Below are 15117 nucleotides of genomic sequence, written 5' to 3'. Positions count from 1 at the left end.
AATGTTTGATCTGATGTAGCTTTGACCAATCACCCCTCTGAGGATGCCTCCTGAACTGGACCTGCTTTCCTCACATCTAACCATCAAGCAACCACTTTGTTTTGCTTCTACCTGCTTTGGAAATTCTCTGTCTTCTTCAGCAGAACTTCCCTGTGACAGAGGGCAGAGAGGAGATTTTCCCTGCAGTCCTGGCTGAGTGGGCCGCCCAGGCTGATGGCTCCAATCTTCCCACCTTCCTCCTGCATCAGCTGGCCAAAGCTTCTAGTCAGCATGTCCTGGGAGATGACACCTACTTTTCCCCTCCAGCCCTAATTTAGCAGGAGTTTTGGGCAGTGGGTGCCAGAGGGGGGTGGGCACATAAGGATAGCTTTGGGCTGTGCTGTACCTTGCTAGCTTCCTTCTGATTAGATGGGGCTGCTTAGCTTCTGTTATACATTTACCTGGCAGGAGATGGATGCTTGTGAGTTTTTTCTTCTTCTTCATTGTTGTCCCATCTGGCTCATCGTCTCCTGGTCTCACCTAATTGATGTCCATATGTGAGGTTGCTGTGGCTATCATGGGATGGAGTAATCTTCCCAGACTAGGTTGGTAGCCTGCAGCTTTGCCCGGGGTTTATTATTTGGTTACTTCCTTACTTACACTTTGGGGCACAACAGCTGTATCTCTGCCTGAGGGTTGTGGGTTGACATTTGGGAGCATATTCAAGTCTATGAGTCTCTTTCATTTCCCACTTGATTTCTTGCTTGCAGGAAGTGTGTCTGCAAGGATCCTGCCTGGAGGGGATGACTTGGTTCCCTTGCAGACTGGGGAGTCTTGTGCATTGGTTGGGAGGACTCCACCATTGCTTTTTAAAATGTTTATGGGGACTTTTCCAGCCATTTTTCTCCGTAGCTCTTCTTGACCAAACTAAGGTGACAGTTTAAGTGTCCCCATGGCACAGCTGATAGGGTGAATTTAGTGTAACCTTGTTCTTGACTGGGTTTAAGTCAACTGTAACCCTATTAAGTTGATTGACTGGGTCAATTAACCAACCTTTTTGGTATTCCTGCAGCATGCTTAACCCCTCCACCTCCACGCCCAGAACTGACCCAGTTATGGAAATAGGGCCATTGTACTGTCATCATAAATGTTACTTTTACCAAGTTAGCCTCCTTCAGTTGTTTTTGGATTTCAGTTTCCATCAACCAGCCACCCTGCTCGATAGCATGGGATTGAGAGAATTCTAGTCCAGACCATGTGGAAGGCACCAGACTGCCATCCTTCTGCTAACATTACACCATGTTTCTCATATCAGGATCATCTACTTCATGCATAGGAACATCAAGCAGTCCACCTGTACAGGAGGATCCCTGGCCTAATTCTCCCCTTTGGAAATCACTGCCGCAGCTCCCAATTGTTCTCTCAGGTAACAGGAAAATGTACTCCAAGCACTGTGGTTGTAAGATTGAGGTGAGGGACAATCCTATAAGTCATCTCTGAAAGCAGCTTTAGAAAGCAGAGTAAAAAAGTTTCAACCAATATATATTATGTGTGAAGAGGCACAACACCCATATTAAAGGCTCAAAATCATCGTCAAACTATCCAATGTCCAACTAACCCATATTACTTTAGGATTACAATTTCTTTTTAAACATTCTGAAATTGTGGTTTTCACCACCTTGCAGCCAAATTGAACAATATCATAAGATAATGCAGCAATATGGTGGCAATTTCATAGCGATGTTTAAAATTCAATATTTAAAACATCAGTGGCAATATTTAAAACTGCAAGATTAGCAGATGTATTTGATGAACTTACTTCTATACTTCAAGTAATGGCTAAATATTAATTGTGCATGCAACTGGAAAAGAAGTATGCTTTAAACATTTTTAGTATTTTAAAATATCGTTTATTGTATTGTTTGTTTGTTTATTTTTAATAGATATCTTCCCATTCATTTGCCCTTGTTCCAGAAATGGAGAGCATTGTGATCAACAAACCAGACATCACACACACACACATTCTGTCAGTTATTGAAGTATCTAAAATAAAACCAGAAGTACAACAATTCCTGAAAAAAACCTGAGAAGAAATGGACACTGACTAAATATACCAAGCCACATTGGATTGCTGATGGAGCACACTGCTCCCTTTTTTTCAAGCTGTATCCAGGGCAGCTTCAGATGTGCTGGGACTATACCACCCAGAATTCTCCCCCAGCAGGACCAGTTAGAATTCAGAATGTTGTAGTCCCTATTCGAAGGGTGCCAGGTTAGAAAAGACTGCCCTAGGGTTTTATCCCTTCCTGGAGCTCACACATATAGCAGAGGTATTCACTGTTGAACTACAAAACCATGAAAATATATATCTATAACTGTCCTGAGGATTTTAACATATAATGGACAATCTTTTGACAACACAAACTCTCCATCCTCAGCTACTGTTGACATAAGACAGAGGAAAGAGTGGAAGGAAGAATTAATGCCAAGAGTTCTTTCTTACCCTTATACAACCAACACTGTAGTGTCTTAGCTTCCTACCTAACAAATATAAGGTGCATTAGAGCAACTGGAAAAGATGGAAGCTGGAGTGACACTTAATTCCTGCTATCTTCTCTGCCCCCTCAGCAAGCATCAGAATCAAAGTGGGCAAATACTCACAAGCAAAAACAGTGGTAAAGAATGTATCGGTATTGTGTTCTCCCTGAAGCTCCTTTGTGCTAATACAGCAATAATGTGAGTTAACATTCAGCTAATGGGTTGGCACCAATGTGGTAATAGGAGAAAAATGGCCTGTTTCCTGAGTTTTCCCTCCCAAACAAATATAAACAAACACTGTAGAAATGATCTTTATACTAAGCTCAGGATGTGACCATTTCTCCAAGGACAATGCTAAGCTTCATCGGACAGATATGAAGGCATCTTCGCTGTGTAATTTTAACAACAAATCATTTGGTTCTAATTGACTGATTCAGAATGGGAATATTCTCTTCAAGGAGGGAGGGAGAGAAAAGGGGGCTTATTAATTCAAGCTCAATAAACTTGGAAAGAATAAGCAAGTTATCTCTGTGCCAACATGATGGGAACTAAAGTCTGGATGTTGATTGTAACTGGAGTCAAACTTTAATACATTTCCAATATATTCATCTTATATTTGAGCATGAATACATCATGACAGATTACAGAGTAGCCAATGGCCAGAAGACTTCATTCAAGTGCATACTGAACTACTGCAAGACCGTCTCACATAGCTACTGTTTGAGCCCATCTTTAAATAATTTGCTTGTAAAAGGAAAAGAAGGACACTCAACCTATATGTACTCAAAAGTAGCAAAAAAAAAAAAAAAAAAGAGAGTAGCTATCATGGGAATAAATAATACAGCTTTGAGGCTTGAACATTCCTGGTGCAATGGTGACTCCACAATTCAAGTAGTCTGCATGTGCCAACAATAGTTCTGCAAAGCTAGTCACAGAGAGAGACACCTTGAGCTTTCAGCCTTGGTTTTGTGTACCTTATGCATACCGCCTTCTCCATGATGTAAGAATGAAATTAGGTAGCTGAGAAAAATAAGGGAGAGGGTGATGGGGAAAACAGTCTCTTCTGTTGGCAGTTTATTTACTGTGCCCACTTAAGAACATAACCCCATCAGTGGGTCAAAGCCATTCTGTTGCCAGAACTGGATTTTCTCAATGTTACTTTAGTTGCTTGTCCCGAGCAAACTGGCAGTGCCTTTAAAGTTGAAAAGGGTACTGCTTCAAATAGTCCTTCATTCTCTTTGGTAGAGGCAATTGGTCTGTCTTTCCAGTGCATCGACTGATCTGTAGCCGGCAGAGGTGCTGCAGGCTGGGGGCAACGTCCTTGTGGCTGAGCGGCTGGATGAGCTTCAGATGCACTGCCGATGCTATCATCTCCTTTTGCGGGGGAGGTAAAGGCACGGGAGGCGGGTAAGCAGCATCACTCTTGCTCTCCACAGTACAAGAAAGAACATAATGCTGGATAAGACTAACGACATCCGGAAAGGCCAAAACCCGAGATTTGGAGAGGCAGTTGGAATCTAACTGGAACTTGCTATCAGCATATTCAATGCGCACATTGGTAGGGCCTCGGTTGGTCTTGACTGATAGTGTGAACAGGTAGCTGGGATGAGCACTGTCCCGCACCAGAAAAGTCCCCTCTGGCATCTTCTGGAGCTGCTGCTTGGCTTCACTGGCTGTAATGGAACCCCAATACCAGCCTGGAAGAGAGTCCCAGAAAAGACATGGGTAGGAAGGACAAACTATCCATTTAAAAAATGGGCAAAGAAACATATTTATTATTCCCTTTCTATTTCATCAGTATATATGAGCTCAGGTGGCATTTACAGTGCACTCCCTCCCCAAGTAGTACCTGTTATCCACTATCATAATGGGAAGTATCACAGATACATGAAAAGGCATTTATGAAGTCAGCTTTGGGATGACATATTCAGGGAGCTATGGAAGTGCCCCGAGTTAAGGGGGGCTTGCTTACAGACAAAGAGCTATGGGATTACAGCCCGAGACAACTGCCACTAACCACATAGGGGAGTTCTGAATTCTGCTCTTTAAAGTCCAGGTTGCCCTAAAGGAAATATCTGTCCTCTCATCAACAGCAAGGAAGTGGGCACTTTAACAATATACAGTAGGTTCTTCTTCCAAGGATTAAAAGTACTGATTGGATCCTTACCAGATTCTCGCAGAAATGAAAATGTCCTGGCAATGCACAGCAGATCCTCCTCTGGGTCTCGTGTTTGAGGTGGGTTGCTTTCAAGCCTGGGCATTACCAAGGGAGGGGCGGGTTGTTCTTGGAAGGATGTGACTGACAGAGGCTGCATGACCTGTTCTGACACATTCACTGCAAGGCCTTCAACTGATGGCCTTCTGAGCTTCTCCTCTGCTAGCAAAGGATAGGATCTGAAAGGAAGGACATTTTGGATTATTCCTTTTCTGCCTGAAATGGATGCATCACTGAACACAGCATCACTAATTTGGGAACACATACATTGGACTGTGCAGTTAAGCACACATTACAGTTCATTTCCACAAACAAGGCAATCGTATTCATGGCAGTCACCCATTTAATTCAAAGCAAAGAAGATAACTGGAGGCAGGGTTCTTTGCTCTTTTAATTCTTAAATAAGTTCTTCACTCACCAGTCCTTTTAAAAAAAAAACAAGACAGTGTTTTTGTATTTTTCAACAGGTAAAATTTGAATAAAATTTAAAAATTCATCTTGATGCTTTGCAAATACTACAAACAGATAAAGAAAAACCACAGTGCAGATTCTTGGAGAACACTCCACCCTTCAAGTGATTTTTTTTGGGGTAATCTTTGTTCCCTGTTTTTAAAAGTTACTCATCTTTAAAGAAACATCTTATCTGACTCAGTAAATCACTAAATTTATTATTCACAATAACAAATGTAGGGAAAAGTGTGAACTGCTGTGAAGTCAAAAAATATCTCTACACCAAACTCTCATCCTATATTTAGCATTATTCTGGTCTCCCTCTGTGCAGGCTTATGCATATTTCTTCTAAAGGATGCTCCACTTGAGTCAATGGAACTTTCCATTGCATCTTTAATGATGCCATTAGCTTCTTCAAAATTTTAAGATACTCCCCCAAATTTAATTTGGTAAGGAAATATAACATTGTGACAGATATACTGGTATTTGGAAGGATTCCCTCCAAAAGTTGGTATTAAACTAAATGTGACTATTTAATAAAATGTAAAGGGTATGGCAGATGGAAGTTGAAGGTAGAACTTCTCTCCTGGGGTGATCTGAAATGGGCATTTATATAGGCCTCCTATGTGCCCTGATAGCCCTGTGGTGGCTCTAACTACATGAACAGTCTGTCTCCTGTACCCTCCAATCTAGGTGACCACTATCAATCCTCAATAGTGACACTAAACTCTATAGAGTTGCCTGGAAGCAAATGTTAGCATCATTTGTCTCTTTTTGCTGCTGAACACTTGACAATCCAGTTTCACCATGCAACATGGTGACTTTTAAGGAGCCACTTAAGCATTACAGATTGTTTGAAACTGCCTTAGTGTTTTAAAGAAGCATTTCTTATGCTATGCCAATCTGTAACTTTGTCTAAGTCATAATAGGATATTCTTGGAGACAAGGACTTTCAAAGATTTTCATACAGTTATATTTTTTTGCCACACTGACATTGGTGCTTTCTCTACCAGTTACATGCATTAACAGCTGTTTCCAACTGCCCACAAGGCTGTGGACCCATCGGAAATATTGCATTACTAGAAATTTGATCATTCACCCCCAGTTTATTTATCATTCAGCCTTGCAAACATAACAGGGTCCACAGGTAACAAAATAAAAAACACTACACCTGTCAGATCCCCCTGATCAAAGGTTTTACAAAACCCCTTATCGGAGCATCTGCCATCATTTCCTTGTCAAAGGAATAGACCCCGTGTCGCCAGATAGGAGGGGGTGTGAAGTTGGAGTGTGAAGTGGTTTATTATGGCTATGGCGGACATCAAGGACACGGGGTTGAGATATACCCGGAACACCACCTGGATGGGAGGGGGGGTGACATGGTTTCATGGGAAAGGGGACTAACTAAGGGAATGTAGTTTTTAAAGTTAGGTTTGAGCAGGAATTCTTTATTCGCAGCTTGCCTTCTGTACCATTCATTTCGCTTCATTAAAGCAATTAAAGGAATCCCAGCCTCCTGACTGTGATTGTGTGAATGCTCAAATGATCAGGTACTGACAACACCTTTCTCCATTAATTAAATAGCTTCTCCTTTGAATGGTTAAAATAATACCCCAGTATTGACTGTGTGCAGTATGAGTGTATTACCAATGAAAGCAGGGGTTAAGGTTAAATGCCTATTCTATGCTATCTCCTACCTTCTTTTCCCTCCCTCTATTCAGCCTTTTCTTTCCTCTGCAATTATTCCAACTTAATACTCAAGTTCAACTATGAGTCAAGGAAAAGTAGGCATAAAATAAAACCATCCATCCAAGCAGGCATAAAATAAAACTCCGTTATTAAGAAATTAAATTTTACCACTTCCTGAGCTGTAAGCATTTTGCATCTCTCTAAAGTAGAAATGTATGAGAACTCAAAAATCACTTCCAGAAAACACTCTCTAGTGTCTAGCGAGAAAGGATGACAAATTTAATCGAATGACAAATTCAATTAAAAATCAACCTGTAGATACTGTTAAAACTCTGGAGTAATTAAAATGCTACATTGAAGTTCAACTTTTCTCCACAGATGTGATATAGATTCCTTTCCATGCAAAGAATAGCATCTATATTCAGCATCCCAATTAGGTTAAATGAAATAGCTTCTCCCAGCTGCTGCTGATTTTAGGAAAGTATCTACATTGACCTGAGCAACTAGTTTTTGTTTTTTGTTTTAATATCTTGCATACTAGATTAGGTCTCTAAAGTGGGTGTGATAGACAGCTGAGAAAACCAGACATAACACTGTTATGGGTTTGCTTCTTTGTTTTTTGTTTTGTTTGTTTTATTTTTTTGCATCCTTGCAAATGACTGAACAATATATATGTAGGAAAGGAAGTTCAAGTTCCAGACTCTATTTTTTTCAGGAAGACCATCGCTGATCCTCAAATAACCTGCAAAGGATAGCCCATGAAAATCACTGCTGCTATCCTTAGGACCTTTGGGAATGTGGGGTCTTTGACATTACGTTGGTATGTTTTTGGGAAACCGTGTTTTTGCCTAAAGCTTTAAACCTTGCCCCTTTTGTCCTCATTTGTAACTGAGACTAAATTTAACCTTTTGTCTTTGTTAATCCTCTACAACTCTTGGGTCTATTTTAGATTTCTTGACTTTCTTTTTTACTCATTATAGGGAAAAGACCAGTCTCCATTTATTGCTGACACTCTATAAACCTATATACATACTTAAACCTATAAAAGTTACAAAGATACATATTTCAATGAAATCTTCCTTCATTTCCCTAACATCTAGTATTTTAGGAACAGAAGAGAGGAACCAGAAGGCTCCTGAATTTGCTTTTATCAGTGGTTTTTCATTCCCATCTGCCCCCCCGACCACATGGCCTCCTCATGCACGCCATATAAAGTCACTGTTTTTTCCATCACTACTGCCACCCTGCAAATGAATGTTCATACTCATGACTGAGAGGACAATGAAGTAATTTTACTCTCACAATTAATGAGGCAAGCAGCGTAGTTGGCACTGGCCATCTCAGGGCCTCCTTGCCAAGAGGAGAAGAGGGCACATGCCATTGTAAGCCAATACAATACAATACAATACAAAAGTAATCGTATTTTCTTGAGTGAATAAATACTTGGCAGAGGATTCTTTGAGCAAGAGGCCTTCTGGATAACTAGTGAGAGCAAAGAGCCCCTTGTTTGCTCATGTAACTGTCAAATAAGGGGCCTAAATGCTATATTACTCCTAAAACCAAACTAGTTACAAGTTTACTTTAATTATTGTTTTGGGGGGAGGGGCTAAAGGAGATGTTTCTTGTTTGTTTCCCTTGTTTTCAGGATTTCGATCTGTATGCTGCAAGGCAATGGCACTTTTAAGTTCTTCTCTGCATGAAATCACTGTGGGAGGACCCCTTGGGGTTCAGTAGCTCCACAGTTCAGAGAGGAGGTTGTTCCTTGGTGAGGGCAAGGAGGAGGAAGGGGAAATAGCAGGTTTCCTCTTCTTTAAATGGAGGGACAAACAAAGTTGTGAGCGGGAAAATGTATAGGTGAGAATTAGCAGAAACATCCACTGGGAATACGAAAGAGACTGCTGAGTTGTAGGTTAGGAAACATCCATTGAACGACTGCAGCAGTAGGATACAATGGCTACCAATGCTGTATTATGCACACAGAATAAGAGAACACTCCAGGGCAGCTATAATAGCTTCAGGACAAACTGCTGAATAACAAACGGAACTATCAACTTGAAGACTGATGGAACCAGAAAAGTGTGTACGTCAGGATGAAAAAAGGAGTCTGCTGCAGTTGGCAAAGTTGGCCTTAAGACCTTCAAGTTCCAATCCCTGTGCAGACAGGAAGCTCACGGGAGGCTACTAGGCCATTTTCATTTCCATTGTGCTAAGACACTGGGCTTCTGTATGTCACTCTAGAGAGTGCAATGTGTCCAAAGTGATAAGTTAGCTCAGGAAGCAATTGAATGGTGAAGCAAGAGAGACACACCCAGAAATCAGGTATCTCCATCTAGTGACGTATCTACTACCACAGTTAAAATGCAACTTTACAATATATGCCTAAGTAAGCCTAACTTAGTTCAGCAGAGTGTTTGCAGGGTAGTGCGTATAAGTCTACAGCTTTAATCCAGCAGTCATTCAGAAGCAGATACAATATAAAAAATCATAACATGGACTCTCAACATAAAAATGAAAAGAATGTCATTGTAGTACGTCTAACATGATAATAAAACAAAAGCCCAAAGGAAGAGGCAGAAAACTCTACTTCTTTCAATAGTTTAGAGATAATATTTAGTATCTTATTTAGAACAGTTTTAAATGACCAACAGTGCCTATAGGACATGTTTAGTAGTTTATTGGGCCTGCCCATATAAGGTTAAACAAAACAATGTAATTATTTTGTTTATAAATGACCCGAAGGAACGGCAAATCTTCGGCTGGGTAAACAGGTAAGATACACAGGATTCGTTATTAGAAATGTGTTTAATAATAAGAGCAGAACCTGAAAAGCATTAAACTGAAGGACAGAAAAGACCCAATTAATCCAATGTGCATTACCCTAAGGGTACTCACTCATTTCTGTACTCACTCATTTACAAGTCAGTTCCAGTGGAATTCAATGGCTGTGACTTCTGAATAGTCACACAGAGACAAACATGCAATGCCATTGCCTAGCATCATATGTATATAGTTCGATGTTTGACCTCTCTCACACATACAGTATGCACATACACTCAGCTATTATCCCCGGTCATAATCTGTGTAGGTTTAATCTATCCAAACTAATAACTCAACTGGTTGGAATTTCAAATCAGGGACCTCTACTATTCAAAGCAAAGTGCTCTGACCCAGTTCAGATCTGGAATTCTTTTTGGGATGGTTGCCCCACCTTCTTTTCAGCTCAGTTGGATTTAAAGACATTTCACTTTAAAAGACATACAGCATGGGAAGGACATATTTATTTTTCTATTTCCTCATAACTGAAGTAATATATGCTCATTTTCAAAGATCTCTGAATGTGGTGGAATCTATATCTATATAATCTATATCTCTATAATCTGTATCTATATCTATATCTTATCATCTATATCTATATCTATATCTATATCTTATCATCTATATCTATATCTATATCTTATCATCTATATCTATATCTATATCTACATCTAGCCACTTCTGTGCTTTGCTTTAAATGAAAATGTACACAAAATGTTAAAACTCTTGACAGGTAAAAAAAATTACCATCAGAGCCACTGATTTTTTATGGAAACCCATAATTTTGCCGAAACAGGGTCTGAGAATCCACTTGCTACCCTTTCCTTGGCCCACTGAGGCTATAATCCTAAATTTCTAGGGAGCTGGAGTAACCTGTCACTGAAAGCAGGACTGACTTTGGAGCAAGCTTGCAGAAGATTGCACTGCTGTTTTAAAAAAGTAGTTCTCTGTAAGGAAACTTACCCTTGAACGCAGAGGATCATGTCACTCCAGGACCAAGGAAAGAGCATCAAGTCCTCAGAGAACTGGGGGAAAGTCCTGCTTCTTCTTTGTTCCCAAACAGAAGGCTGCCACAACCGGTCCGTATGTTATCAGAAGTCTAGAAGTGTCTCAACAAGCTTTCTGAAAATCACCTCGGGAATCGCCCACAGAATATAAGCTCCAGGAGAAGACTTTCCCGCAGCAAATTACGAACAGAAAAAGGCGCGGGATCGTAGCTCTTTTCCAATGAACTCCGGCTGAGCTTAAAATATGGCGATAACAAAATGTTAAAAATTATATATTTTTTAAAACAAACCTCCTTCTCGGTTGGCGCAGAAAGTCCCCGCGAATAAAAACGGGAATAAAAAATAAATATCTCTGAATAAATAGCCTCTCCCCGCGGAAAAGTTCGGGAAGAAGAATGGAGCGGAGACAGCAGCCGCCTGCCTCAAAGCCGGCTCTTGAAGAAATGCAGGTCGCGGGGAGCGGAAGGGGGGAACTACTACTCAGTAATCTTTTGTTTGCGCCCTTTTAATCTATTCCAGGAAGTGGTGGATTCCTGGAATTGTATTGTATTCACATCACTGTTCCGACAGTCACAAAAAAAGAAAGAAAAGTATAAATAGAAGGGGCCGTATGAGGTACCTTCATTTAAGGCTTGCGGTCTCCTAAGGTCAGAAATAATCCTCCCCAAAACGCGTCCCCCGCAAATCCCTCGGGTGGAAAGAGAAGCGTGTTAGGAGATCCGCGCCGAACGACTTGAAACTTGGGTGTTTTCGTTTTAATTCAGCGCTTGCTTCTGCCGCTCTCCCCGTTCAAGGAAATACCTTTGATAGATTTCCAAGAACTTTCCAGGAAAGCGGGGCTGGCCTCCCTCCTTCTGCCAATCAGAGTGCAGCAGGGCAGGCCGGACGCGCGGAACCCCGCCAATCGGAGTCGGATGACGCGCGATGCTGCAGTCATCCAGGCCCAGTAGGGTTAGTGAAAAACCCGCAGACCGACTCTGGGTCCCAACAAAGGGCCCTGGGAGGGGATGGAGACCTGAAATCAGCGGAAAGCTTGGAGGCGCCGCTGGCCATGTGGCCGGAGAGGGGAGCGCTAACCTTCCAGGTGACTCTCCTGCGCCCGCCGCCCGCAAGCGGAGTCTGATCGGAGAGCACCAGCGGAGGCGAGCTTCGCCTGCCTTCGCGGCAGAGGAACAAAGGCTGCTTTCCTTAGGCTGGCCCCAGTTCCTTCCTCCGCACTCCACCTCTACAAACTTTTCTGAGCAGCACACGAGTTTTTGGCGTCCCTTTTTGTCATTTCAACAAATGAACGTTAAACCTTTTGGGGGAATGAAGGCATTGCAGCGAAAAGATGCTGGTGGATGCCCTTGCTTTCCTTTCCGAATGCGTGAAGCACAGCCCTCTCTTTAGAAACACACAGAGTTAATTTTCATTTATCCTTTTCTCTTTAAACGATGAAAAGCCAGGAAGGAGTGAACATGCTGGAGTAATTCTGTAGCTGGTACAAATTACAAATGAAATGCATTAGGGACTTCTGAGAAAAACGATTAGGAAAGACAGCCCTAACGCCCAACTTGTAGGAGCAATTTCGCAGCAGAATCTTAAGAGTATTTATCTGCAAGACCTCCCAGAAACTCAGTATGCTGCACCCCAAAGAATGGGACAGTAATTCTATGGTCCTGCACTTTGCGGTGCACTTTGCGGTGCAATTAGAAATTTAATGGGATTGTCATTTCTCAGTTAATTCAGGAAACAAGGCACTGTGGCAGTGATTCTGAAACTGGAGACAATTGGGCATATCCTGGGGGTAATGGTGCAATGGGATATCTTGTAAACTGCCAAGATGCTTGTGTAAAAGAGGAATCTGGAGGGTTTTCTGGGGGCGGGGAGGTAATGACAGTATTCAAAACCAGGAACGGGGGTAATTGAGTCAACAGCTGCAGTATGGGATGGGTGCTTTAGAAGTAGCTCTCTAAAGCAAACTGCTACCAAGCATTGGACTGTGGCATATTTGGTTGTTTTTCATGGGACGGTGGGTTCCAACCTCCCTGGCTGTGCAAGAGCTAGGCCTCTACGTACCATATTCAGTTAAACCACAAGAAGATTTCAAGAAAGTTACAGGCTACAGTTTTGTGCAGATTCCTTCCTTAATTTCAAATATAATTTCCATCAAATACTTAATCAAAATATTAATCTTTCTGATATAGTAGAAGAAATAAGTTGCTACAACACATTAAACAGTTTTGCTGGCTGTAATTATTACTAGCAATATAACATTTGTATTCATGTATTGGTTTAAAAAATTTAAAGAGTTATGGTAATCCCTTGATTTAACAGACCTTGATTTAGCGGATAAAGTGGACAATTTTTTTACTCAGACTTCAACCCCATTTAATGGACAAGTTTTGGTTAAACAGAATGCTTGTCCATTTTTTTGTTTATTCGTTCAGTCACTTCCGACTCTTCGTGACTTCACGGACCAGCCCACGCCAGAGCTTCCTGTCGGTCGTCAACACCCCCAGCTCCCCCAGGGACGAGTCCGTCACCTCTAGAATATCATCCATCCACCTTGCCCTTGGTCGGCCCCTCTTCCTTTTGCCTTCCACTCTCCCCAGCATCAGCATCTTCTCCAGGCTGTCCTGTCTTCTCATGATGTGGCCAAAGTATTTCAGTTTTGCCTTTAATATCATTCCCTCCAGTGAGCAGTCTGGCTTTATTTCCTGGAGGATGGACTGGTTTGATCTTCTGGCAGTCCAAGGCACTCTCAGAATTTTCCTCCAACACCACAGTTCCAAAGCATCGATCTTCCTTAAAGAAAGGTTTATCCATCAAACAAATTTAATTGCAAACGACTTCATTTAAATCAGTTATTTTTTCCAATAACATAGAAGATGAAAATTCATATTTAGCAGACATTTTGACTTAATGGGCATTCCCTCCCTTTAAAGGGTCCATTAATTTGAAATTTATTCTATCGTGTGAATAGCATACTGTAATTAACAGTTCTTATACTATTTTCCTTTTCATGCGGTCTCTGAAAACTTTATTAACAGGTCAATTTAATAAAGGTATATATCAGGGATTCCAAGACAGCCGACAGTTCCAAATGCATCTGTCACATAGTAGGATCACACCGTAGACTGCAATCTGAAAACCCTGGAGATGGTGGTAATGGTGATAGTTTCAGTGTCCAGCACAGGTTGGAGTCCAAATATTTCTGTGTTTGTGGGGGAACTGTCTATTTTATGGGACCAGAGTTCAGCTGCATCGAGCATGGATTCCACATGGATTTAAATTCCATAAACAGCAACTAAAAACCTGAAGAAAAATTCATGAGTTATCTTGTCCAACTAGGTAGGATAAATATGATTAATGGGGTGAGTTTAGCCAGACAGTGTCCTATGCAATGAGACAAGCTGCTCTAATAGAGCCTGTTCTGCCCTGAAATGCCTGTGAGTATGCATGCTACTCTGACTATAATATGTATCACAGAGGTGCACAGCCTATATTGCCACATAGAAAATAATGGCTCTGACCAATCCACATCATAGACACTTAAATCCTAAAATCCTCTGGTGCTTATCAAAGTCTGGGTGCAACCTCACCCTAGGAGATCCCAGGGTTCCCTGCTGGTACCAGCTGTCCAGGGTCCTTCAGTGACTGAAATGTGATCACCAGCTGTTTGCACCAGCTAAGATACTACTGTATATCTTTTTACCTTGTCATTACATTTCTTTACATTGATTTTGGACTGTGAGAAAACACTAGAATAATATGAGTTAATGCTATCTAACTAGTAAAATACCAGATATTCTCACAAGGCTAGAATAGAAATTACTTATTTAGTTGGGCCCGACCGATCCTCGGAGATTAGCTGTCCAAATACAACAGTTTACTACTGAAGTCAAACCAACAGCTTGGGATATGTGTGTAGGACATAAGTGAGAGAGCGTTATTATTTCCTGGAACTCCTTTCCCCCAGTCTCACTCAGGTAGCTAATTAGCTTTTTTTTCTCCCCCCCCCCAAATTCACACTAGCTCTCAGTTAAGGGGAAAAGATCTGACTAATCAGTTACATTGGAAAGGGACTGTGTGAATTTCATTACAAGCTCTGCAATTGCACTTTAATTGCAAGCTCAATGCAGTTTCCAATCAGTTTTCATTTCAAAGTGGACATTTTTGAGATTTAGATGTATTTCACATTAGTGTTATGATCACTGCAGTTAATTATGGACAGGAAAAAAGACCTATCTTTGTATGCTTTCTAGGTGTGTCAGCAAGTGCCATCTAGAGGTAAAAATCTGAAAAATGACTTCTGTAAGTACAAATGGAGTTTTTATAAACAGTCATCAATACTGCTTGAGATTACAGCTCAAACCTTAATAGATCTGATGAAAAATCCACTTCTTTGGGGAAAATAATTGATGCTGTTATTGTTATTTTCAG

General features: G+C 41.2%; 1 protein-coding gene across 1 annotated transcript; it reads right to left on the bottom strand.

Moving 5' to 3' along the window:
- Positions 1-1886: 1886 nt before the first annotated feature.
- CISH (cytokine inducible SH2 containing protein) lies at positions 1887-11481 on the bottom strand. Its single transcript, XM_063291949.1, has 3 exons — positions 10649-11481; positions 4685-4911; positions 1887-4214 (listed from the first exon to the last, which is right to left on the bottom strand). Exons 1-3 carry the CDS (start codon positions 10693-10695, stop codon positions 3712-3714), a joined length of 777 nt encoding a protein of 258 aa, XP_063148019.1. The 5' UTR covers positions 10696-11481; the 3' UTR covers positions 1887-3711.
- Positions 11482-15117: the final 3636 nt, after the last annotated feature.

The sequence above is a fragment of the Candoia aspera genome, chromosome 2, assembly GCF_035149785.1.
Source record: "Candoia aspera isolate rCanAsp1 chromosome 2, rCanAsp1.hap2, whole genome shotgun sequence".
NCBI lineage: Eukaryota > Metazoa > Chordata > Lepidosauria > Squamata > Boidae > Candoia > Candoia aspera.
This window is presented reverse-complemented; position numbering and strand designations above follow the sequence as displayed.

Coding starts and splice junctions, on each gene's coding strand:
- CISH (XM_063291949.1), bottom strand. CDS start 10,695: ATGCTCTTTCCTTGGTCCTGGAGTGACATGATCCTCTGCGTTCAAGG. Junction 4,912..10,648: donor ATGATCCTCTGCGTTCAAGG/GTAAGTTTCCTT, acceptor CCTTCCTTTCAG/ATCCTATCCTTTGCTAGCAG. Junction 4,215..4,684: donor TTCATTTCTGCGAGAATCTG/GTAAGGATCCAA, acceptor ACTCTCTTCCAG/GCTGGTATTGGGGTTCCATT.